The following is a 25,717-nucleotide window of genomic DNA, read 5'->3' as shown; positions in this document are numbered from 1 at the left end:
CCTGGACATAGGCATGGGCAAACTGGGTGGCCACACAGGGCCCAGACAGAAAGGGGGCCTGAAAATGTTTTTTTTATTATTATTACTATCATTGTCTCTGGTAAAGTGGGGCTTTATACTAAAAGTTCACCCAAGGCTGCCAGGAGTCTAGGTATGGTACTATACTAAAGAAAGTTCCCACTGTATTCAGTGAGTGCTTTGCACAGTAGAAGGGTTGACTAGAGCCTTATGAACTCAAACAATGTAGTAAAAGCAAGTAAAAATAATCCAGAACTATACACTCCAGATTTAGAAAAGTATGTTGATTCAAAAGGCCAAAAAACATCCAGGTGCTTGAGTCCCTGGTTTTGGTTGGATTCTAAGTCTGGCAAAGTTATTATCCATCTAATTATATTATATTATATTATATTATATTATATTATATTATATTATATTATATTATATTATATTAGACAAAATGTGATTGACTTAAGAGCAAAATCTATAAATAATTTGTAAGTCATGTAGACAGAGAAGGGCATTCTGAGCAGTCACCCTGCTGTCCCTTAAAGAGACCATCTCTTTTCTATGGGCCTCCAGAAACTTCTCTGACCTAGTGCCCTGGGTTATTCACACCAAACACATGGGCTGCAAAAGTTAACACACTGCAATCAGTGCAATCAGTCCTGCTCAAACTGCTCTTCCCTCCTGTGTGACCTTGAGCAAATAACTTACCCTTTATTTCCACTCCGACCTGTTGTCTGTGTGGGGCACGGCTACATGGCATCAAGTATGGCATAAAAATCCACAGTGATAAAATAATGAAATGTGGCAAAACTGAAGCAGCACCACTTGAAATGCAGCCACTTCTTGGGCAGAAGGAAACAGGCAGCTGTCATACCCCATGCTGGATGTGGAAAACTGGGAACAGTGGTAAACATGAGCTTAGGTCAGGAAGATCTTTATTCCACGCAGAGTAGATGGGTCTTTAGATTATGAGGACCTGTTTAAACAAGCCTGAATCAAATGTTATCCAGCAGGATCATTCATCTGCACAGAGATCGTGGGAATGAACCAGCAAGACATTACTGAGTTCTACGCACTGCTTGCAATTGACTCAGCGAAGCTGGAGGCTTCAGGGATGAACACTCAGTGGCTGCAGCCTTAACACTGGTGCCCGAAGGTAATGAGCAGTTCATGAATCACGCTGGCACACTCCAAGGGAAGGCACTATCGAGGTCTGAAGTGTGGTTCTTCCACATCTAGGCTGCTCTTACAGCCCTTCAGGGTCAAAGCTCACAAAACAGAGATGTGTAAGTAAGTGCCTCTGACTGAGCTTCCCTACTGCCTCCTGCCAGTGCTCCGGCCAGCACAGAACCAGCTTGTTCTTATCTATGTAGGGATATAGAGATCTATCTATCTTATGTTGGCAGGGGAAAACCGTTCTTACCTGTCTAGAAATATAGATATGCCTATCTATCTATCTATCTATATTGATTAACAAGGGTAACATAGACAGGTAGAGGGATCTATATCTATATAGACAGATAGGCATATATAGCTATCTCTATATATCTGTATATATAGGACCACACTATATAGAGAGAGAAAGAGAGAGACCCCTCTCTCTCTCGATAGATAGCTAGATATAGTGTGGTATGTATATATATCTATATCTATATTTATATATATCTATGAATAACTGGCCGGGTAAAACATAGAAACAGAGTGGTCTCTATAGATACCTATACCTATTTATCTAGATAGATGGATAGACAGCTAGACATAGGTATCTATACAGACCACACTATTTCTAGCTGTGTTTTACCTCTGCCAGTTATTCATAGGCTGCCGGTTGCCACGGTTATTCCATCAGCTCAGCGGATGGCTTGAGTCCCCTGCACCAATCCGGTTGTGCGACTCCGCGAGCGCGGGCAGCTGATTGGCCGGCAGAGCTGGTGCGCGCTTGCAGGGGCGGGGCTCCGGCCGAGCGAGCGCTGCGGGTCGGTGGATGCGGTGCCCGGCGGCGGGCTGACAAAGGGCTGGGCGGCGGCGGCGGCGGCGGGCGGCGCGTTGCGGAGCGGAGCGGTAAGGAGGCTTCGGGCGCTCGGGCTCCGTTTGACAGAGGCTGGTTTTGAGCTGGGTCCGAGGCACACGGGTGACTTGGCCTGTCAGGAAGGAGCCGCGTGCGATGCCGCCCCAGTGCCGGGGACGGAGGGCACCTCGCGTGCTGCCAGCTGTCAGACCTGGAGCGGGCGGCTCTTTTCAGCAGGGTGGTTGTGCTAGTGGGGAAACCCTAGCACATACCCCAACTCCCTCCCCTCCCTCCGCCACAAAAAAGCGTTTTTATGTATGTGTATGTGCTGCCTTTCTTAAATCCTGCTTTTGTGACTAGCCCAAGAGCGGGGTAGGTCTGGGCTAGCATAATACTGGCCTACCGTTTTGCATTGCTGTTACATAAGGTAAGCCTGGGTCTGTCCTGTCTTTGCCAGGCCTTAAGACTTCTGGGTTTATCTTTAACTGGCTTCCCCATGCAGCACAAAACAGCACTGCAATGAAAGCAGGATTAACCCAGAGGCAAACTAGGCACATGCCTAAGGCCCTAAGTGAAGAAGGGGCCGGTTGTGCTTATTTTACATATTATAATAATCGAGTGAAAAAAAGTAAGATAAATACGCAGTATTAAGTAGGGGCTCATGAGTTTGTTTGCCTAGGGCCCACTAAAGGGTTATTCCGGCTCTGAATGAAAGAATGAGCCATTCTTTCTCTGCTGGAAAGAGCCTGCTGCCTGATCTCATCTGACTTCTGAACAGAAATTTGGGAGGGAAGGGAAACAAAGCAAAAAACAGATGCTTATACAATCACTGTAACATGCAAACTGAGCTATGAGTAAAATTAAGCTTCTTTTTTTCTTCCAGGGACCTAGTTTAGTGTCCTTTTGCTTTTTTTTATAAGTTATAACTTACTTTATAAGCTACAGGTTTATGAGTTTTATGTGCTAAGGTTTCATCTCCACATACAATTCTTAGTAATTCTGTTTTTAAATGTATTTTGAGCTCTATTGGCAGGGAGGACAAAAGACCATTTAGGAAGATAGTGGACTATAAGGGAAAACATAGATCTAGCCGTAGTTTCAGCTTTGTACTAAACTGATTTTGAGGGATTTTTAATGAGGTGGCCAAAACGTCACTCCTAAACCAGTTAGGTATTCAGTGTGTAACATGGTTTGCTGTCCTTATCTGAATTAGTCTTTGGCAAGCAGCCATAATTTGCTTTCAGCAGGCCTACCAATTTGCTGTGTTTTTACCGAATGTAAGACCAATATTATAGCCATAATGGTCCAGAAATTATGCAAGAGCCGGGGACTCATCCTAAGAAATTTGTTGTATTTTTATAAGATAGTGTGTGTTAAGCTTTGGGATGGGAGGTAGCTTTGTTTCACTTCGTTGCTTTTTTTTGGGAATGAGAAATAAGACTCTGCCTTCTTGTATGGATAGAAGATCCTATCTCATTGCCTACAGATATTTTCAGTAGCAATTTCATTGCTTCCTCTCAATTTTGCAGCATGTCTTCTGCCACTCCATCCCAGTGGTGGAAAGCATTGGATCTACAGATTTCAAGATTGCAACTACAGCAGTTTCTTTCCCAGAATCTGATTGAAAACCAGATGATGGCATTCAACTTGTGCTAGCATAACTTTTTTTTTTTTGCAACAAACCAGTTTTGAGATTCTTGAATGAGTGGAGGGCTGGATAGCCAATAAGAAGGCATGACCCCAAAAGCTATTTTTTTCAGTACTAATTTGCTGAATTGATAGGCTTACTTGAGTTAATGGAGTAAGTAGCACCACCGTTACATTGCTGTAGTGCATCAACATGAGGGATCTATGATGGCACTAGGCTGTTCTTATTTGGGGACTGAGTAACTCATCAAGCAGGGGTGATGAAGGCAGAGATGGGTTCTCCAAGGTAACCTCTGATTGCAGGTGCCACACCAGTTGCCTTAGCTTTCTGAATCTGAGTGTAGTATTGCCAGCTACAGGGCAAGGGCCTCTTCTTAGATGCCATTCCAGGGTTTCACAAGTTTCTGGATCAAGAAGGAGCAAGATTAATTGTTGAATATTATTGAATTAAAATTGTGTAGCTGGCACTGCTTCTTTACAAACATGATTTTACCCACACTGGGTAAGTCTGGGGTAAGGCTTACCACAGTAGGGTTGGTGGATGAGTACTTCACCCCAAAGGTACAAGTTCAGTTGTCCTGAGATTTGCTTGCTGATGGTGGACTGGCCCAAGTCTGCTTCTGGAGAGCTGCAGCAAGATAGAGATGTGTCCCATTTGCCCCACTGATGGTGTTCTCCCAACGCTGCTTGGGAGAACATGTTGTTCTTACAACCCTAGCCTACTCATGTCCCAAGGGAGGGGAGTGATAGCATTAAGAGGTAACACCCTTTTTTTTCTTTCCTCTATACCACTATGGGTTCACGACATGGCAAAAGGCTGAAAGAATAGATTACAGCAAGCCTCTGGAAGTTTGAGTCTTTTCTGTGCCAACAGTCTAAGCTAGTGGTCTTTAACATGGCTTGCAGCTTAGTGGGCTATCAGCAGGCCACCTGAAGTTGGTGGGGGAGTGTGGGCAGGGATGAGTTGCCTGCTTCAGAATCTGGGGCCCTTGGTCCCCAGTAGACACTGAAGGTGGCTGGAGGACAAGCAAGGGCTGGCACTGTCCAGGGTCCCGCTGCCACTGCTACCAAGTGCTCTCTCTGGCCAGAAACCAATAAAAAACAGACATCAGTTTTCTCCCAGGAGACAGTTTTTTTTATCCTGGGATCTTACAGACAGACAAGGACATTATCCCACATTAAGTACCTGTGAAGTATCCAAATTAAGACTTTGCCCTGGAACAGTGAAGACTAATTCATGGCCATTCAGGCTGTGAATGACTGTCACAGTGCCAGTTTTGATGGGAGTCAGTCAGCCCCAAGATAAACCCCACATCTGGTTTCAGATGAAATCCAGTTGTTTTGTCAATCATGGGAGTGGCTGGAGCCAAGTCAGTGGTCCAAATTTCCTTCGCCCAGTACAATGGCCACTTCTACAGGTAGATTTCTTGCCTCCGTGTTTGACTGGCTTTTGGTTTCCCCAGGAGTCCCTGGGATTCAAAGCACTCATATGGGTACTTAGGTTATTTTGCAGCTGTTATAGGCAACTGAGTATTTGTCCCTATCTGTCCCTATCAAATTTTGTGCATCTCCTGATACTTGAAATCTTACTGGAAGACTTGACCCCTGCAGATAACAGAGATCTTCAGCTGTCTCGTCATTTTTTTCTAACACTCATGATTACAGAAGGAAGCGGGACAACATGAAGCAAATGTGATCCCAAAAACTCATACTACAAAAAGCAACTAAAAGAAAAACCCCAAATGATCTTTCTTTAAAAAAAATAATTGTTTTTGAGGGTTGGGATGCTTCAGATGGTTGAGTGTTGGAGACAGGCAGTGATGATTGGTATTTTGTTCAGTTTTTCTTTTTTGTTTGAAAAATGGGGGATAACTCTAAAACTGTTTAGCTGGATTGCTAAATGTATGTTATAGTGAACTAAACTGCAGATGCTGGACGGATGCACCCTTGACATAGACCCAGAATGCTCTGAGGACAAAACACAGAAAAGGCCAGGGCCAAATTGTTATTTTATTATCAGTGTACACCAGATAGTGCTTAGGGATCATTAAAGCACAATTAACCCTTAAATGGAATGTGAAATACAAACACCTTTCCTTAACATATCCAGTCGTTTCATCTCTCTGATTCAGCCGGTTAGTGCCAAGTTCAGTTAATTTGAGCTGGTAACAAAATTATTACTATATGCTAGAAAAACTTCTCACAGTGATAGAAAAAGAAAGAAACATGTGAGCAAACTCAAGGCCATAAGCTGCTTTCCAAGAGGCAAGGCCAACTGATATTGCAGAAAAGTTCAGATAACGATGAATGCAGCTACACAGAACTTAAGCAATGAGTAAATAAGGCTAAATATGGAAGTAGACTTTAAACAGTACTGTAATTCACCACTCTATAAACGGGTGCAACTTTAAAGCATAAAATACGAGAAGCTACCCTAACAGGATTAACCCTTTAGTGAACCTTGGAAAACAAACTCGTGGGCCCTGGGCCCATCGAGCACCCCCTCCACATCTTGTTGGGAAAAGTGCTTTGTCCCTGTGGTCATGCTGACCAAGGTCTTGATCTCCTCAGCTGTGTATCCAAGTGTAGCCCCCTTTGTTTCAACAACACATTTTCTTCTAGTAAATAAGATTTCAGAACCTGAAACCTATAGAATTAGCATCTATAAGTAAATCATTTACTCTTGAGAAGTCAATCAGATTCCAGTTTGCCCTTGAATGCAGGTTTGCTAATCTCCTTTTCTTGTTGGGAGATTTGCAGGGCAGGGGTACAAAGTTGAAGAAAAGAGGAAAGTTGAAGTGCCAAAGTAATTGAACCTTCAAGGTATTAGATTGAGAGAAAATACAAAGGAGATAAATAGATGGGACCGGATAAGGGTTTCAACTTGCATCAGGGCTGTCCAGCTTCTGAGTGGCAAGGGTTGCATGCTGCTGCACCATATGCGGTGTGAGCTATATACTGTGCTGCACAGCAGGCATCACCCATCTTTCCCCACCCACTGTGTTGGTGGCCCTGCACCCTGTATACTGCAACATGCGTCTCCTCCATTTGTGTACAGTGTTACACTCTGCATACTATGCTGTTTGCTACCTCTGCCCCCTTCCCATGCTGTACCATGCTAGCATGCCACATGGTATGGGGTTCCTGGGTTTCCCCTGTCACCTGGCTGCAGATGTCCTTGGCCTTGCAGACCCTGCTACCCCATCATCTGGGGGCGCAGACAGGCAGTGAAAGCAGGAAGGAGTGGGGCAGTACAGGGGACAAGGGGGGCAGCTCCCAAACTGGGAGCCTGGAGCCCACAACCTTTCCTCTATTTTTTCTTATTGCTATGTAGCAAGTATTGATGCAACCCTCGCAGAGCTGGAAACAGTGGAGTGTATGTATCTACCACAGTGTCATACTACAGTTTCATAAGAGCAATGGTGCTTGAAGTTTCAGACTGTTCCTCATGCATGAACAAGGCAGGAGGGGAAAAAGCAGCAGGTGGAACAGATTGAAGAAAATGCAGTTTGGGGTTCAAGGATCTGTCTTACTATCTGCCTTACTCTGGTTGTCTCTTTTTATCTGGTGTCATAGCTAGTAGCTAAGGAGCAGGATGAGCTGTGGTGCTCAGAAGCTTCATACTGTTTCTTATACGAGTAACTTAAGTGTTGGGAATAGGGGCAAATCATGCAGTCGAGTTGTGCACCTTTATGATCATGATGGCTCCACTGCCAGGTTGATCTCAGGCAAATGTCTGGGCTAAGCTTAGCCAAAAGGCTGAGATGGGAACCTTTTTTTCTGTGTGCAAATTTTATTAAAAACACACTTACCACCCTACACTTACAAAACTTCATATTTTGAGCATCCTTGTTTTACTAAAATTTCATATTGCAAAAACAACTTCGTATCCAAACATATAATTACATATATTTAACTCTTAAACAGCATACATCAACGTCCCACAGAAAAACCGTTGCAGAACTCCATTTCTTCATACAGAAAAACTATTACCTCAGCAACCACCTGAAACTCTCTGCCCCTCCCATCAGTCCTCATTGTTGGTTTAGTGAAACATGTATATCCAGTCCTTCTTACTTCATTTCTTCTCTGCCTCCTCTTCTCTGATCTCTTTCTTGTCCCAATCAATATAGTATTTTAGTTCATGCAGTCCCAGCTTCAGGCACTCTAGCTCTACCTTTCCTATTTTATACATCTGCATGAAACCTTTCATCCTGATGTAATGAATCTGTGTATGAAAAGGTGAGCCACGCCCATGGATTCTTCAGAGAGGTATTATATATTTCCCATGTCCTCAAAATTGCAGCTACATGAAATCCAGTGATATGCACTGCTTCCCTGCTCTGCCTCCATTAGCACCTTGCATATCGCATTTACATATGTTGCATAGGTGAACAATCCCAAGTCTGACAGCCCCCAGCTGCCCATATCTCTTGCTTTGTACAGTTCAGATCTAGCCAACCTTTCTCTTTTGGCATTCCAGAAGAACACACATTTCCCTCTGTACTTTTGCTGTCTGCTGCCATATCAGTGGGACTAAAATCCCCATATATAAAATAGTCAGCAGTAGCACAGCCTTAACCACTACCACTTTTCCAGCAAAGGACAGCGTCCTTCTGAACCATAGCTAAAGTATTTGCCATATCCTTGCCATCACCTTTTCCCATGCTATATTATCTTTCCCCTCAACATCCATCAGGGTCCCTAGCATTCTAATATCACTCTCTCTTATTTGAATGCCCAAATTCTCCGAGACCCTCCAGTTCCCTACTCCCTTTATGGTGCTTTTAAATCTATTTAGTTTAACTCCCATCACTTCTCCATACTCTTATGTTTGCTTTAGCACCCTTTCCATCAAAAGTCTATCCCTAACCACTACATTTATCATCCATGTATAATCCACATTTTACCTCTCCCCTTCCTGGTATCTTTACTATGCTTATGACCATATCTTTTCTTATTCTTTGTCCTATCAGTTGCATGCCGCACAAAAAATAGTGGTGATGGGGCACGTTTGCCTCGTTTCTGTACGGATTTAAAGGCCTCACTTAGCTTCCCATTAATTTGGACTTGACTCTTCACTCTCTATACAGCCTCATCCAACATATACATTTCTCTGGGAACCTCATTGTGTCTAGCACTTTGAATATGTAATCATGTTCCACTCTGAAATATACTTTTTCTAAATCTAGGTTTGCTGTAACTGACTCAGTTCCACATTCAGCATCTGGGTATCATTAACACACTACACATGGTTTCTTTCTTGTTTTGCTCTCTTGGATGTGGGAGAGTGTATCTCTGATCACTCTGATCGCTTTGGAGATCCTTCTATTTGACAATGCACGTACTTGGTCTTCATGTATTATCTTCTGGAGGTTTTTCCTTGTCTTCAAAGCCAGCATCTTCGCTATGAACTTATAGTCCATATTAAAGAGTGTAATCGGTTTCCAGTTTTTCAGGAGTTCCTTCTATTCTTTCTTGAAGAGTAAGATCACTTGTGAAATCTTTTCCTGCCTCCCGTTTCCACTATTTCCTCAAAAACATCCACTGTCTCCCTCCTTACCCATGCCCAGAACTTCTCTTAAAATTCCACAGGCAGTCTGTCTGCTCCTGGGGATTTCCCTCTTTTAAAGCTTTTAAGCACTCCTCCAGTTCCTTTAAGCTTCTCTCTTCCACCTTCTTTGTTCCCTCATCCCCTACTTCTTTTCTTCAACCTCCTTCACCAAATCCTTCATCTTCTTCCTGTCTACTTCTATTTTCTGATATAACTCTTCATAAAATCTTCTTGTTGCCTCTCATACCTCCTCCTGGTATCTACCTGGGTACCACCTTCTCCCTACACTGCCTTTAATTCTCCTTTTGCTGGCTTCACTCTAGCTGAAAAATATAAGGACTGCTCTTCATTTGCTCCCACCCAGGGTGCTTGTGCTAAAAACATTTTCTCTCTCCTCTTTCTTTTAAACTATCGTTCTATCACTTGCTTTGTTTCTTCTAGTTCTTCTCATGCCTATCTTCATTCTGCAGCTTTCTTAGCAGCGCCTGCATCTTTCTTTGTAGCTCTCAGCTCTCTTGTTCTTTTCCCCATGGTTCTTTAGTCTTCTTTCTGAAAAGTTCTCCCTCTCTTCTTCACCATCATCCATCATTCTCTGGTGCTCTTAAAATATCTCTTCTCCACCCCTCCTATTGTCTCCTGTGTGCTTGACATCGCCTCATCTTGTAACAGTTGCACATTTAACTTCCACACTCCCTTTCCCCTTATGGGGCTTTTACCAAGACTCGGTTCCACATTCAGCATCTGGGTATCATTAAATGCTACACATATGGTTTCTTTCTTTCTTATCTCTCTTTTGATATAAACACAAACGCGGTTCTTGATTTGTTTCTTTCCACTGGGGTCAGTGCTAGTGAAAATTTTCTTCCCTGCCCACACAACTCCTAGTGACTTTTCTTTAATTGTTTGTTACCAATCAGGATGAACTATGTAAAGTTCCTCTCCTCTTTCCTCTGTTCTGTCACCCACTTCTATTCTGCATTTGAAGTCCCCTGCCGTTATCTGCAGTCTCCCTCCGACCATGTAAACTGCTAGCTTTCTGAGCAGAGCTTTCCTTCCCTCCCACTCTGGTGCGTATACATTGGAAACTTTTAATTCTGCTTCTCCGACTGATAGTATCATTCGCTGCTGTCTGCCACTGATGATGTCTCCCACCTGCCATGCTTTCACCTTTGGATTCTTGAATAGTTATTGTCACTCCAGGCACTTTGTTTTCATTTGTCTCTGATCTCCAGGATGGTCCCCATCTCTACCTCTTTTCCAAAAGTCTATAATCCCTCCCCCCGACATACCACATTCTTACAGTCAGATTATGTCTGCTTGCCACTGCTCTTCATGGTCAGTTCCCTCCTTCTCCCCTTCATGTGTGTTGCTCTCACAAGCTGCCTGATCACCAGGGATCCTGGTTCTCCCTGATTGAAAAAACACAAATTCTCTAATCACAAAATCCATGAATAAAATTAAAGGCCTCCTACAGCCTCTTGGCTCTGCTCATGCCTCTCAGTCCCGTCCCCCCATACAGCCTTGCTGATGCCCCTCAGCCCCCACCCACAGCCCCTATTCCCTCAGCCCTGCTTGAGGGGGCCCTCAGCTGCCAGGGCTACGGACCTGGGTCCACAGCTCCCTGGCCCTGCTCCCTCATGCAGGCTCAGGCAAGGCAGCTCCCCGCCACCACGCACACTCCCAGGGAGCACCCACATCCCCCAAGTCTGTACGCAGCGCAGATGCAGGCTGCGGGCTCAGGCTCCCACCCTTCTTCTCTCCCCCAGGGCCTCCACAGCCCAGTAGGCACAACCCAGCACGACAAGGAGCAGCAGAGCCGTGCGGAGAAGCTGCTTCTTGCTGCTCGCTCCACACTGCCCTGGCAATGTGCCTCCTGTGCGAGGGTTGCAGTGAAGGCAGAGGTGCAGGGTGGCACCCCTCAAAGCAGTGGCACACACAGGGGTGCATCACCAGGGCAGTGGGGAGCTCACAGCAGCAAGAAGATCCCTGTGTGACCCCTCTGTTCCTTGCTGCGCCAGGTCATGCCCGCTGGGCTGTGGAGGCCCTGGGGGAGGGAAGCAGGGCGGGAGCCCAAGCCCACAGCTTGCGCCTGCCCCATGCACAGATCTGAGGGGTGGGGGTCCTCTCTGCCCCCTGGAAGTGTGTGCAGCAGCTGGCCCCTGTCTCCCTGCCAGGGCCCTGCAGCTGCACATTGTGGCCCTGGGCCCCAAGCACTGCCCAGCTGGGCAGCAGCCCCAGGCCTACCCAGTTCCTTCCCTCAATCTCTGTCTCCTTCCCACTTACCTACTAGAGCTGCTCTGCAGGTTGCCTGGGGCGGTGTACATGTACATGCACGCAGTGCATCCTGTCTCACTGGCTTCCTCCCACTCCCTCCCAGCTCCCTGCAGGCTGAAACTCTGCTGCTGTGCTGGTAACTCATTGCAAAATCTCCAGGCTTCTCTGATAAAATAAGAAATAAGCATTTGCCTTTGGTAAAAAGTAAAATTTCTGATTTACTCCATTTTTCTGTGGGAAGCAGAAAACCCGGCTCCCTGCTGATCACTTTTGCAGCTAAGAAGACTTCCATTTTCCCACCTCCCCACCCCTTGCATCCCCCTGCCTCCACTCGGGGCTGAAGCCCAGGGGAGTTAATGGCAGGACGCTGCTCTCTGGCTCTGACCCTGACTCACCTCTTTATCAAGGTTCTTCATACTGACTTTCTGTCCCTGAACTTTCTTCTTTTTCCCTGCCTGTCTCTGGCTCTTTTCCTTGCTCCATCTCCCCTCCAGCCGCCCAGCACAGCCCCGGCTTAACCCGCCTCCGCCCATGCTTCGAGAAGAGCTGTGGCTGTGCCAGGTGGATGGCAGCGCTGGAAGCAGATCGGCAGAGAAATTTGGAATGGATGCAGCTTCCTCCCAGTGATGCCAGCATCTACTCCGAGCCCAGCACCTGCCAAGAAAAGCCCCGCACATCCCAGGCTGCAGCCTGCCCCACACAGATCCGGGGGGCACATGCTCCCTCTCCCCCCCCCCGTGCCCTCCTGGGATGCAAGCAGTAGCGGGAACTGCCTCCCCCCTCCCCATGAGCTATGGCTCCAGCTCTCCCCACTGCCCTGCCTGGGCTGCACCTGCCCCCTCCCTCACCATGGGAGGTGTTGATCTCCCCACCCCTTCCCTCCCCACTCTCCTTCCACCACACCGGACTTACCAGCTGGAGGCAGCTGTATCAGATATTGGTATCAGCCAGTATGCCTCCTTAAATATCGGCTATCAGTATCTGCCCCAAAAATCTCTATTGGTGCACCCTTAACTATCTGGTAATCCAGTTCTTTACACCAGTGTTAACAGGTCAATGTGGAGTTTCTTGTACTTGGTATCTTTTTGGATCAGTTCAGAAATGCTGTTAGTACTGTGGACCTAATGTGTTTTAATCAGGTAGAACTTTTATTGGAGTTTATAGATGCTTTGGCTCATAGGAAAGTAAGGGTTTGACAGGACCTCACAAGGTCATCTAGTCAAGTCCCCTGCTGTAGGCAGGGATCATCCCCAACTAAATTATCCCAGCCAGGTGTTTGTCTAACCTGCTCTTGACAATTTCCAGAGATTGAGATTCCACAACTTCTCTAGGTAACGTGTTTCAATGCTTGACCCCTTGCTCCTCCCTCATAGTCAGAAAGTTCCTCCTAATCTCTAACTTAAATTTCCTCTGCTGCAGCTTGAGGCCATTGCTCCTTGTCCTGTCCCATATGTGAAAAAACCATCTCCATCCTCTCTATAATTTCTGAATGCCTTGTGCCTCCTAAGGCTGGGAGAACACGGCAACCACCAGCAGGTGGTGGTGTTGGCAGCAGAGGCATGGCGGCTATGAGTGGGGACTGCCCACAGACAGCCACAGTGATGTCAGCAGTGAGGGTGGACCAAATGGGGACCGCCCGCAGGTGGCCGCAGTGGTGTCGGCAGTGGGGAGGGATGCCAAGTGGCTATCGGCAACCATCTGCAGATGCTGCTGACAGCGTTGGCAGTGGGGTGAGGGGGTGGCGAGTGGCAACCACCTGCTGCCAACGCCACTGGCACCTTTGATGGTGCTGTGACATGGTGAGTACAGGTCGCCACTAAAATGACCTTCCCCAGCTCCAGCCATGGGTCCAAGGTCCTCAGTGGCGGAGCAGGCGGAAGAAGATGTTAGAATCCCAGTGGCTATAAAGGCAGGTGTAGCCTGCAGCGGAATGAGATTCCCACTAGTCGTCCTGGTCTCCCTGCCATTAGATCAAGGTCCCATTCTGTCAAGAGCCAGATGAAGCTGATGTGCAGCAGCTTCTCCAAGATGAAAGTCACGCACAGATGTCTTCCATGAAAACAGCTTTTTTGGCACATTCCTCAAGCACTTTGGTGACTAGCTAATGGCAACAGGAGCAGGGTTGTGAGGTCTGAAAGCTTCTAGCTATGAACTGGCACAGAGGCAGAAGTTACAAGAAGGCTGTCTAGCACTTGGATGAGACAGGAGCACGAACGCCATGTAGCCCCAGAGGCTGGGGTGGGGCACGGTGAGCTACCGCAGGCGACGGCAGCACTGTCGGTGATGGGAGCGTAGCAGCAGCAATCTCCTGCAGGCGGCTGCAGTGGTGTGAGGGAGGGTGGCAAATGGCAACCAGCGGTCAGTGACCACCTGCATATACCGCTGGTGGTGTCGGTGGTGGTGGTGGGGGGGGCAAATGGCGACTGCCCACAGGCGCCACTGGCAGCATCAGCAGCACTTTTTGTAGGGGGTGCACCGCCAATGCCAGGGGGTACATGTGCACCCTTGTGCATCCCCTATGCATTGCCAGTGGACAGGAGTGTGATTCAGCAGCTGTAACTGTGACTAAGCAGCCTTCCTCAGGACCTGCTTTGATCTCTTCCACATGGGGAGGGGGCTTGAAAAGGTGCCCTAAACAGCCTGTCTAATACAGTATTCTGTATTTCTTCCTGACTGGATAATTGTGTCCAGTGGGATCATCTTTACTGCAGTCAAAATACTAACAATTTTTGGGACCTGGAACATAAGGACCCCCAAGGATGCACAAAAAAAGCAACATTGATGTCAAGTCGTGGGAGACTATCGCCCAGGACTGCCACACATGGAAGAAAAATCTGCTGCAGTGATCTCAGTATTTTAAAACCTCATGACAACAACAGGAGATGGAAAAGCTGGAGCAGCAAAAACAGCATGTCGCAGACCAAGCCAAGAATCCAGCACCCCAACCCCCCATGGAAGCACATGCCCAAGCTGCAGTAGAGTCCATCAACCCCGGGTAGGGTGCATCAGCCATCTTCAGACATACAGATAAGACAGTAATGGAAGACAGTCCTCCTCGACTGCAAGGGATTGATGAAGACTCTTCCCATCTGCCCCTCGCCCACAATAGTCCAGGAAATAGGAGATAGGCATGTTTCATTATGTGCATGTGAATCTTTAATACTGCTTCTGGGAATCTTTTCCAACTTCTGCTCTGTCTCTGGCAGTCTGATCGTTGGAACATCTGGGTTCCTGTATCAGCAAGATCCTACCTGGGTAAAGTGTGTGTGACACTGCCTTGGAAAAAAGTGTATGGATACATTGGAATTGTATTGTGTGTGTTTTGTCTACAGAGGCATGTTGAGGTGGAGTGCTTGCTTCTGCTTTTTCTTGTCATGAAAAACAAAAACTGAATTTCTAGTACAAGTTCTGCATGTGACTGGTATGATTGTGACTTCTCCCTTTCATTTACTTTATAAATGTGTACTTGAAGATAGGATTTTAAATTGGATTGCTTAAAATCTGGAATTGCACTTGTTTACACTCAACTAACTCTTGTTAAATGCCTGACAAATACCCATTGAACATTTTTAATTTTATATAGTATTACTTTATAATCATTATCCCATCTCATCCCTAAAATTCTGGTCTGTAATAACAATAACATTCAGTTGAAGAGCTAATTATAATTAAAGAGATTTTCAGAAAGCAGAAAAGAACAGACAGACCTGAGAGTCCCAAATCTGTATCTTAAGGTGAAAAGGGCAGAATCTTTTATTTGGGGAGGTGACCTTTCAGGCATTGTTCACTTACTATAGTTTCCTTTCAGTTTCATTAGTGGTATACATGAGAGCATTGCTTGAAGGTGGCCTGCAGAGAGAAAAGTCTGATAGGGATTTTAATGGGGGAGAAAAGCAAACTAATTCATATTTAGCAATGCTTCATTGGAGGAGGTGGGGAGAAGTGATATTTCTGCTTGCAATCTTGTAAACCAAAAAAACATAGTTTCTTTTCTTTCTTTTTTTGGCTTATCTTTTAATCAGTCTTACATTTTAGTGACCTTAAATTTTCTCTTCTTTCAATGACAAGGCAAAATTAGCCCCTGAGGGGAAAACAGATGGTGTAATAATCTAATTATCTTTCACATAGGGTTTGATGGCAGGCCCACAGGAGGGAAAATCTTCTGAAGCAAGGAAACATAAAGGCATCTCAAATGGAGCTGGAGCTTCTCAAGGTCAATGGGGGAGAGCATGGTAAGAATGTGTTTTCCCTAATTGTAGAAAAGCTCGAAATGTGATGTTTTCCTAATCTTACCAATGCAACACTCCTTACAAACACTATCACCATACTTACCTACACTATAGTAAAACACACTACATGTGTACATATCATTTACAATGGCAAAGAAGTGCTTTTGCTAGTATAATCACGTTGACATAAGTTTCTGCTGGTAAAGAATATAAAAAACACCACCATCCTAAACAGCATTATTATATTGTCAACCCTTTTTCTTTAAATCTGTCCAGAAAGCTTAAGATAACAAATTTTTACTTGCAACAGCTCCCCTAAAAAGATACCTCCTCACAGGTCCAGTAATAATGGATCATTTCTTCAGTGACAGAAAAGTACACTCATGCTACAAATCTGAAAAACTATTTTGGTACTAGCATAGAGAATAGTTTAGCAAGTCCTGGCTTACCAGAGCTTATGACCTACCACTGAGACTCCAAATATTAGCAAACTGCCAAACTTGCAGTACTTTTTCTTTAGTTGGAAACTGAGGCATAGAGATGTTACCACAAACAGCGTGATGTTTTTAGAACTAAGAGCTAAACCTGGATCTGCCTTAATCATGAGACCAGGTTTCTTTACCATAAGCTTTGTAAGCATTTTACAGACTAGGCGACGCCTACCCCTGACCTCTCTTCATTCACATTTAGACAATTATTTTTGTACAGCTTATCTTATCTAACATTTGTAATTATTTTACTACATGGAAATGGTCTTTTGTGAACTACATAATATAACAAATTCTCTAAAACTTAATTTCAAAGTGGGGCAAAACCCTTTGTTTCAGTGTAAGAATCCTTTAAGAACCTAACTGTATTAATTTGTTACAGGGAAGTCGACTGTTTTTCCTTGGCAGCAGTCATTTTCCTGCTCTTGTTCGCACCACTCATAGTCTATTATTTTATAATGTCATGTGATCAGCATGATTGTTCCCTGACTGAGCCAGTCATTGATTTGTTTGGGGGAAATACCTACCTCTCTGACATCTGGGACAAGACTCCTTCACTGAGCTGGAAAGCTGCTACCATCTATATACTCTGGGTCACTTTCCAGGTACTTACTTGAGTTTTTTGGTAAGCAACTTTGAAATCTGAATTAATATAACAAAAGATCTTTGTATGGAATGATTTTGTCATTTAGGCAAAGCATAGATGTTCAAGAAACCCAAGGTAAAATTGATTCAATCTTTTTAGTTTTTTCTAAACTACATAGATTGAACCAATAACAAACTGACCTGACAGTCACTGTTTGGGTGGCCAAGACAGGCAGAAGCCTGAAGTGGCCAGGCTAGGAGCCAGGGAAGACACGCATGCACCACCCCTTATGGCAAGGCTGCCTAAGGCTGCTGAACTCAGCTCAGCAGTAGCACAGGCCTGATTTGGCAGCCAGGATCTACTCTATAATTACCAGAAAACGTTACCATTTCAAGCAATATCCATGCTTTTGCCATTTCTGAATATCCGTGTTCTCAAAACTGGGAATTTTTCCAAGTTAAAAGCAAAAAAACCCACCCCACATATGTATCTATAGTGATTATGTTTGTTCCACAATTTATTTATTGTTTTAAATTTTTCATATTATAGGTGATTTTATATACCCTGATACCTGATTTCTGCCATAAGTTTCTGCCTGGATATGTAGGAGGAATACAAGAAGGTGCTGTAACTCCTGCTGGTAAGCTTTCCTTCAATATACCATAAATTGCACGTTCCATTTTATAAAGCACAGACAACAGAACAGGTAGGGACTTCAAGAGCTCACCTTGTCCCACCCCCATATGCTTTCTGCAGTACAGCAGTCTTTCTAGTCATTGTCCATTTTGTACCTGTGCTTTTTCCAAATTAAATTCCATTGTATTTATTTCAGGCTACTTTAAATCGTAACTCTGTCTTCTAAACTATCTGCTGCGAAACCCATCCCATTATCGTCCACAACTTTTTGTGTGCATTCAGTTCATACCTCCCAGTTATTAATGAATATGTTAAATAGTGCTAGACAGACCCAGGACACACCCTCTCGGGGAAATCCAATGGATACGTCACCTTTGATACGGAGACATTAATGCCTATTCCTTGATCATGATACTCTAACCAGCTTTGAACCTAGTAGCTTCATATAGACTGTTTCCATATAAGAACAGGTCATTTTAAAAAATCATATGCATATTAAAAATGGATGCAAGGGGGGAATGTTAGTGGAGAAAGTGCAGTATGATTGTTACCTGAACTAAAAATGCAGCCAAAAACACCCTCTCTAGTTGCAAAGTTATTGACTCTCACCTGGACTATTCCACCAGCAGAAAAATTATTTTGCACCAGCAGATGTATTGGGAGAGAATAGAATAGTGATCTCTAAGCCTTGCATTACTCATTGGTTACTCTAAGTGTTCAGGAGAATAGCTAAACACACTCTCTCAAGTGAGACTAATTTGATCTTTCTACATTCAAGTTAATTTCCTGTTACTTCTTTTGCTTCATAATTAACTTTGAAGGATTTCTCTTTACCTTAAGTTTGCTAACTTTTAAAAATTGCTTTATTGTTGTTGTTTGGGGGGGTGGATAGAACAGGAAAATGAAAACAAAAGTCTAAGGAATAGTGTTGATGGTTTCACTAGGGTCTCTTTTCTACTTGAAGAGGAGAGGTTGCTGTGAGATTTGCATACTTAAGAAAAGACTCAGAGGACATAGAAACACTTCATTCAGCTGAAGCTCCTGGATAAAACGTCTACGTCCAAACTAATAAAACATAATGTTCATCTTATATTTTTGCAAACAGTTGAAAAATTCAACTCTTCCTTTCTAGGTATAGTGAATAAATATGAAATCAATGGGCTTCAGGCTTGGATCATTACCCATGCTCTCTGGTTTGCAAATTCTTACTACTTCCACTGGTTCACACCTACAATCATTTTTGACAACTGGATTCCTCTCCTGTGGTGTGCAAACATACTGGGATATGTAGTTTCCACGTTTGCGATGATTAAAGCCCATCTTTTCCCCACTAATGCTAAAGATTGGTATGTCTTTTTATATTGTAACTGTAGTAGTATTAGAAAATTTAACATATTAAAATTAATTTTGATGAAAGAATACCAGAATGCATTTGTTTAGTCTTTGTTTCTTTTAAATGCTCTGTCAAATCAGACTAACTAGGACTTCAAGTCAGGACATGGGTTTGCAGTGTGCCTACTGCATAATTTTATCTAATGATAGTTTTGTGTTATACTTTGTTAGTACATGAGGTACTCTAAGCATTAGAAAATGAAGTAAAGCTTATAGTCAGAAACTTGATTGAATAACTTTGCACAAAACTTAGCACCTTTCAACTCTCTAATTTTAGTAAATTCACTGGCAGCTATTTTTACGACTATATGATGGGAATTGAATTCAACCCTCGCATAGGCAAGTGGTTTGACTTCAAGCTGTTCTTCAATGGCCGTCCTGGTATTGTAGCCTGGACCCTAATTAACCTCTCCTACGCTGCCAAGCAACAGGAACTATATGGCCAAGTGACCAACTCCATGATCCTTGTCAATGTCTTGCAGGTAAGCCTGGAGGAATAAAATGTGAATAAATTTAGAAACTTAAGTTTGTACTGAAAGACCTTGTTGGGGCATACACTGTAGCTTGTAGCTTCCCAAGTACAGACCCAAAGGAATAGAAGCGGCTGGTAGAAAAAGTTACCTAAATAAAGGATCTTATGATTCCATCTAAATAGTTCTTTGCAGCAGTTGGTAACATTTTCCAGCAGCAGGCCACAGAGATCTACCTTGGGCCCAAAGTGGGCTATAGATTGCCAAGCCCTGCTTTATTGTGATTCTTGCGTTATGTCTATACCCCAGTCTTACCATTCAAGGCAGAGGCATGCTTGAGCACATCCTGGATGTTTCTACATGTGCTCTTTACTGCAGAGCTGACCAACTCCACAGTAAAATGGCACTGTCTACACATGCATCCCTATTAGAACATAGTAAATTCATTAACTCTGCTGTCGGATAGTACTGTCTGGGACCAGTACTGTCCTATGGCAGAGTTATTTAGTGCGCTGCAATGTATACGTAGACAGTGACCAGAACTGAATGGGGTACAAGAATGCTACAGTGCAGGGGCTGCCTGCTGGCTATCCTTGTGTCCAGCCATCCCCTCCACAGCATGTTGAGCCAGGGTGGAGCAGCTCTGGGTTGGCAGGCGGACCCACTGGCCTCCCTGCCAGCCAGGGCTGCTCTGACCCGGCTCAATGTGCTGCAGTCCCAGATGCAATAAACTCCAGTGTGAACTGCCAGAGCTTATTCGGGAAATTAATAGCATATGTAGATGCATTCCCTAACACTCAAATGCATTTTACTGTTCCGTGTGTATTGCTGAGGCAGAGTCCATTATCCTGTTCACTGCACCATCCTGGAAACAATGCAGTGTTTGTGAGATCCCTTATTGCATAGACATGTCCCAATTATTAATCCTATTTTAAAAACAATTCTCTGATATTTTTTTTTTAATTCAGCATACGTTTTTTAAATAAAATCCAGTGATCTCAAGATTTCAAGGCTTGCTTTTTTGTAATAAAAACACATTTTTTTCAATTGGCTAATATTTTGGATTTAAAAAATTGAGTGCACAAATATGGACTTTTTAAAAGATAAAGCAGTTAATTAAGATAAAATAAATTGACAGTAATTTTTTTTAAGATAAAGTAAATTGACAGCTTTTCCAGATGTGTAGCACTTGAGGGAAGCTGAAGATCAGCACACAGCTTTTGGGACAGAATATAAAAGGATAAAAACAGCATTTCAAGGGGTGCCTGTTCTCAGCACTGGAGTGAAAAGAAGAGGAGATGAAAAGAATGAATGCATGAAACTAACAGAAATAAGGCAAAAGGATGTGAAAGGAGGCAACAGGACTTCAATGTGAGGAAGCTGTTTCTGAATTCTTGCGGTCTAGGAAACTTGGGAAGGAAATGAAAGGCTATACATTCATCACCTCTGTCAGTTATTGTGTGGTGATTTGGAGCAGAGGAAGAGCTTGGTCAGAGTAATCTGCTAATTTAGGAAGACCAGTTGCACCTCATAAACTGTATATCAAACATCTAACTGTAACTGACAATGACAAGCGATTTCAAAGACTAAGTGTCTTGAAGTGCAGTTCTGCACCATGGTATGGCTGTTGCTAGATCCTGTTTCTAGTATGATTAAATAAGCACAGTGAGATACTGAAACGTTGAATGCAGTTAAACAGAACTCCTAATGCTGTATGCCGTTATTAATAATAATAAATAGATATTTTCAAAGGAGAGCTGTGATCTTTGTCTATCCAGAGTGTTTCAGATCCCAAAATAATGAATTGGGGCATCTGCATTGATTGAAGGTATATTTTCCACTATGTGTGTAATATATTTTAATACAGTTATGTTATTTTTTGAAAATACTGCATTTGCAATTGTGGAATGCAGGACAGTTATCAATTTCACAGAAGTTAAAATTGCTGGGATAGTTTTTGTGTACTAACTAGTGATATACTTTAATAGCAACAGAGCACTGTTCTAAGCAAAATACCCCTTATTTCCAGGGAATTTATGTGTTGGACTTCTTCTGGAATGAAGCCTGGTATTTGAAGACTATTGACATCTGCCATGATCATTTTGGATGGTACCTGGGTTGGGGAGACTGTGTCTGGCTGCCTTACCTCTATACTTTGCAGGTACAAATGTGATTTGCATTGCGAATAGCAGATTTCCTGGAAGCAGAACAAGTTGCAGAGTTCAAAGTAAACATGAGAATTCCAGAAATCTGTTCCCCAGCAGCATGACTTACATTTTTTTAAATACTTTTAGGAAGTCTGAGTTAGAACCACTGCTGCAATCCATAGTGCTCAATTCCTGAAGCCTTAACATCAGGAGAGATTAATAGCCATATGTCCTGCCCTGATCTAAAGTGCTGTGTCCTAGCACAGTTTGTCATGCTATTTTGTTCTAACCAGTGCCATAGGAACAGAAAAGAGCTAGCAGAAAGCTGCTTTAGCTTCCTATTCCATTCATACAAGCTGTTCCTTCAACTATCTGTTGCAGTCTCAGTAAGAGTAGAGATAAGGCAGGTGGTTTTGTAAACGAGTTTTGGCTTTATCTGCAGACATGGCAATACATTTGTAATATGGATCTGAGATCCTGCAAGTTCTTACTCTCACTGATCCTCTCCTGTCAATTGGGTTCCCATTAGACTGAGAACCAGTCTACCACCTTTTGGGCAGAAAGGATACCACCTATTTTGGGGGAAGCATTTCTCTACAATAATTCACTAACTTCCTTAATTCTTCTTCACTCTGCAGGGTTTATATCTAGTATACCACCCTATACAGCTGTCAACAGCTAATGCAGTAGGAATCCTGCTGTTGGGCCTTGTTGGTTACTATATCTTTAGGATGACCAACCACCAGAAAGATCTCTTCCGTCGGACAGATGGCAACTGCAAAATCTGGGGTAAGAAACCAGAATACATTGAATGTTCATACACATCAGCGAATGGGAGCAAGTACTACAGTAAGCTGCTGACTTCAGGATTTTGGGGAGTGGCACGACATTTTAATTACACTGGTGACTTGATGGGCTCCCTAGCATACTGCCTGACATGTGGCTTTGAACACATTCTGCCTTACTTCTACATAATTTACATTACCATTCTGCTGGTCCATCGCTGCATTAGGGATGAACACCGTTGTTCCAGCAAATATGGGAAGGACTGGAAGCGCTACACTGCTGCAGTGCCTTACCGGCTAATACCAGGAATATTTTAAGAAGAACACAGAATTCCACAGCTCAAAATGTCTCTTTGGGAATGGGAAAATATAAGATACAGGTTCTGCTTGATGCCAGCAAAAACTACATTCCACAGAAAATTTTGGATGCTTTTTGGGGGGGAAATAAGTGTGGTTTGAACATTTATTTTTTCTCTAATAGAAGATGTTACCAGTAGCAGTTTTGAGCACTGTATTGCATAAATGGTCTGATAGCTAATATTTCTTCTGTAAATGTCTGACTTGTTACCTTTTTTCTCCAATAATTTGTAAATAAATACTGAGGGACCTTTCTTTTATAATTTTTCTAGCACTAGAAGAAGAGTTCTAAGTAGCATAGGAGTGAGGCTCCAGAATCTGTTTCCAGTATTCTCTTGCTTTTGCTACTCTTTATTACCATTTTTTAGGATGGAACTTGATTATACTATTAAAGAAATCTATATAATGTGACAACAGGAGACTGGAGTCTGTGACCTTCAAGGCTACTTCCAGTCTTGAGTTCCATGTTGCTGTGGATCAGCAGTGCTCAGCCCGCCTGAGCACAAAGAACCTGACTTCCTTGGGATCATCCACTGACTTCTAGTTTGACTTAATCCTAAACTTTCTTTGCAGAGTAACTGAAGAGAAGCTTTGTTATAGGAAAACATTTTTTTAGTGCAGATAGGGGACTTCGTACCTCTCTCACTTGTGTCCAAAGTGGTAACTACAAAGGTTAGGACAATAATAGAGGCTGAATCCTGGATTTCAAGGTGGAAACAAGGTTTTATCTGATCTGTCTTTTCTTTTTCCACCTTTTAATTGTTCAGATTAGCTCACTACCAAATCTCTGGTGAGAGCTTTACAAAAAGCATACAGTCCAAAATAACAATGCTAGATGAAGTGTAGGAGGATAAAGATAATATATAAACAGATAAGCAGAGTGATAAGCCCTTCCTGTTAATTACAAGCTTGACAGTTACATATTACATACAAATGCCCAATATTCTCCATTTAAATAAGCAATTAACTTGTACCATGAAATTTGGACTGGAAGAGAAATGGGCCTTGTTCTATTGTCAGACAAAAGAAAACAAAGACATGTATCTATATGCCTTTTTTACAGAGGCTTCTCATACTAACTCGAATATCAGTAGGTTCCATGTAACTATTAGTTATCTGCTTCAAGGTGAGAGACAGTATTATTGATCTTCCTGTTGACACTGCAGGGTTGGTATTCATTCAGCTCTGCCATAGAGAGCTGACTAGTATGTAGTAGTAGGATGCAGGCTTCTCCTGTTAGAAATGCTGTAAGGTTTTTTTCCCCTTGCATTAACTGCTGTGCTGTACAGGGAAAGTGTTCAGTGGATTATGGACAAAAACGAAATGCAGAGAAAGATATAAGCATATAAGTACTGCAGCTCTAAGGACTGCGGGGCAGTGCTCTGTGGGGCAGTGAAGGGTGTAACGTGAAGAGCTATGTAGCCATGACCCTGGAGACGCAAACAGAGACACAATCTTGAGTAAGTAGATTTGACAGCTGTAGATTTCTGCAAAATTGTTATAATATTTAGTGAAAAAAAGAAAAATATGTTTTTGTTTGGCTGTTTCATTTTTGGTTGTTTTTTACTGTACCTCTAACAATGTTCTTCTGGAATTAAAAGTGCTTTTTAAGTCTACTAAAATCAACAAGTTCAGGCTAAAAGCCATTACTGCCAAATATATACATATATTGTCACAATTAGCCCCTTTGATTGGTAAAACTGCTTTGTATCAATATGAATAAGAAAAGTCTCTTATTAATAGTTACATTCAGGCCTTATTTTAAGTGCACGTTTCATTATATTGTAGATAAATGGATGATATTAAGTCAATTGTATATATGCCTTGTTGCACTTGGCTTGCACTTGCATGATTCCACTTTTGAGTCCATGTAGTGCTGTATTACATTGATCTGAGAGTATTACCACGTGGGTAGGCATTGGCAACCAGGAGCTTTTCTCTATTTGAAGACTCCAAGCATTCTGGGCAAATTTGATGGATTGTGGAATACCACTTGGTGTCTAAAAGAATTATGAATACAACCACTGTACATGCATCCTACATGACTTAACTTATTTCTGTCTGTTACAACTGGAAGGGGCTCTGCTTTTCATATAGTACAGAATATGATGAGGTTCTTGCCCATGTGTAGGGCTTCTCCAATATAGAAGGACAAATGATTAATTAAAGAGCATGTAGCAAGTGGCAGTTTCTAGGAACATTAATCTGTCTTGTCAACAGTTCCTCTATTTTAATCTAGAGGAAGAAACACTTGTGTAGAAAACATATTTTGGCTTCCACTGATAAAAGGAGGATTATCAGCAAAGTAAAGACCACGCTTACATTGGGTTCTTAATTGTGCAGTGTTTTGGTACTTGCAAATGAAGTTAACCTTTAAAAAACACTGGTTTTGTATTTTAGTATTGTTCTTATTTTACTGAAGTTCCTTTTCTTAAAAAAAATAAAAAATGACTGACTGGCCCTGTAGGGCTTGAAAACCGATGAAACTGGACTGAAGTATGGCAGTGGATGCTCAGGATTGTTACCTGAATTGTTTTCTTTACTTTCCTGCTGGGATTTTGATTTGCTTTTAGATTTCTTCTGCAGCCTTGGCTATTTTCTGCAAAAGAACTTTAAGCTTGCATTGTGTTTTCAAATGTGTACTAGCTCTGCCTCTTGTGTATAAATTCCCTCTGACTTATTTTGTTTAATGTCACAATAATTTGACTGCATTCATGCACCACTCAAGCTTGAACATCAGCAATGAAAGCTTATTTTATTATATCCATTATTATACCAATCATGTGTCTTAATCTTGTGTCGCTTACTGTTTTGGGGATGGAGGGAGGAGGGGGAAGTGGTGCATTCTTTGTTTTGGTATCTTGTATGTACCCATCATTGCCTTTTATATGATTTAGTGATGTGCGTAACAATTCATTAAGAACTGAACTAAAAATGCCATCTTGATTCAAAGATGGGTTTTTATTATAAGCATTGTGAATGTAATGTTAAAGCATGGTTGAGAACTCCAGAAAAAAACTTCCATTATAAGTCTGGTATAATGGAAGGGGAGTGGGAAAGGGAAGAGGCATGGGGGCAGATCAATGCCCCCCATGGTGAGGGAGGGGGCAGGGGCAGGTACTGCCCAGGTGGGACAGG

General features: G+C 43.0%; 1 protein-coding gene across 2 annotated transcripts; it reads left to right on the top strand.

The window, feature by feature from the left end:
* The first annotated feature begins 1,962 nt into the window (after positions 1 to 1,962).
* On the top strand, positions 1,963 to 25,717 carry DHCR7 (7-dehydrocholesterol reductase). Of its 2 annotated transcripts, none has more exons than XM_090032879.1 (8): positions 1,963 to 2,067; positions 15,618 to 15,721; positions 16,589 to 16,811; positions 17,342 to 17,432; positions 18,561 to 18,774; positions 19,113 to 19,302; positions 21,320 to 21,451; positions 22,076 to 25,717. In XM_090032879.1, exons 2-8 carry the CDS (start codon positions 15,624 to 15,626, stop codon positions 22,538 to 22,540), a joined length of 1,413 nt encoding a protein of 470 aa, XP_089889005.1. In that variant the 5' UTR covers positions 1,963 to 2,067; positions 15,618 to 15,623; the 3' UTR covers positions 22,541 to 25,717. The 2 variants fall into 2 exon arrangements, with proteins under 2 accessions (XP_089889005.1, XP_089889004.1); XM_090032878.1 differs by having other exon boundaries at positions 19,098 to 19,302; positions 22,076 to 25,716.

The sequence above is a fragment of the Crocodylus siamensis genome, chromosome 2 (assembly GCF_052110815.1).
Source record: "Crocodylus siamensis isolate JL-2025a chromosome 2, ASM5211081v1, whole genome shotgun sequence".
In the NCBI taxonomy this organism is placed as follows: Eukaryota; Metazoa; Chordata; order Crocodylia; family Crocodylidae; genus Crocodylus; species Crocodylus siamensis.
Note: the sequence above shows the minus strand (reverse complement) of the source record. Positions and strands in the feature narration are given on the sequence as shown.

Bases quoted from the DNA above. Each gene is read 5' to 3' on its own strand.
- DHCR7 (XM_090032878.1), top strand. From the start codon at position 15,624: ATGGCAGGCCCACAGGAGGGAAAATCTTCTGAAGCAAGGAAACATAAA. The intron at 17,433-18,560 runs GTAAGCTTTCCT...CTTCCTTTCTAG, and splicing joins AGGTGCTGTAACTCCTGCTG to GTATAGTGAATAAATATGAA. The intron at 19,303-21,319 runs GTAAGCCTGGAG...CCTTATTTCCAG, and splicing joins TCCTTGTCAATGTCTTGCAG to GGAATTTATGTGTTGGACTT.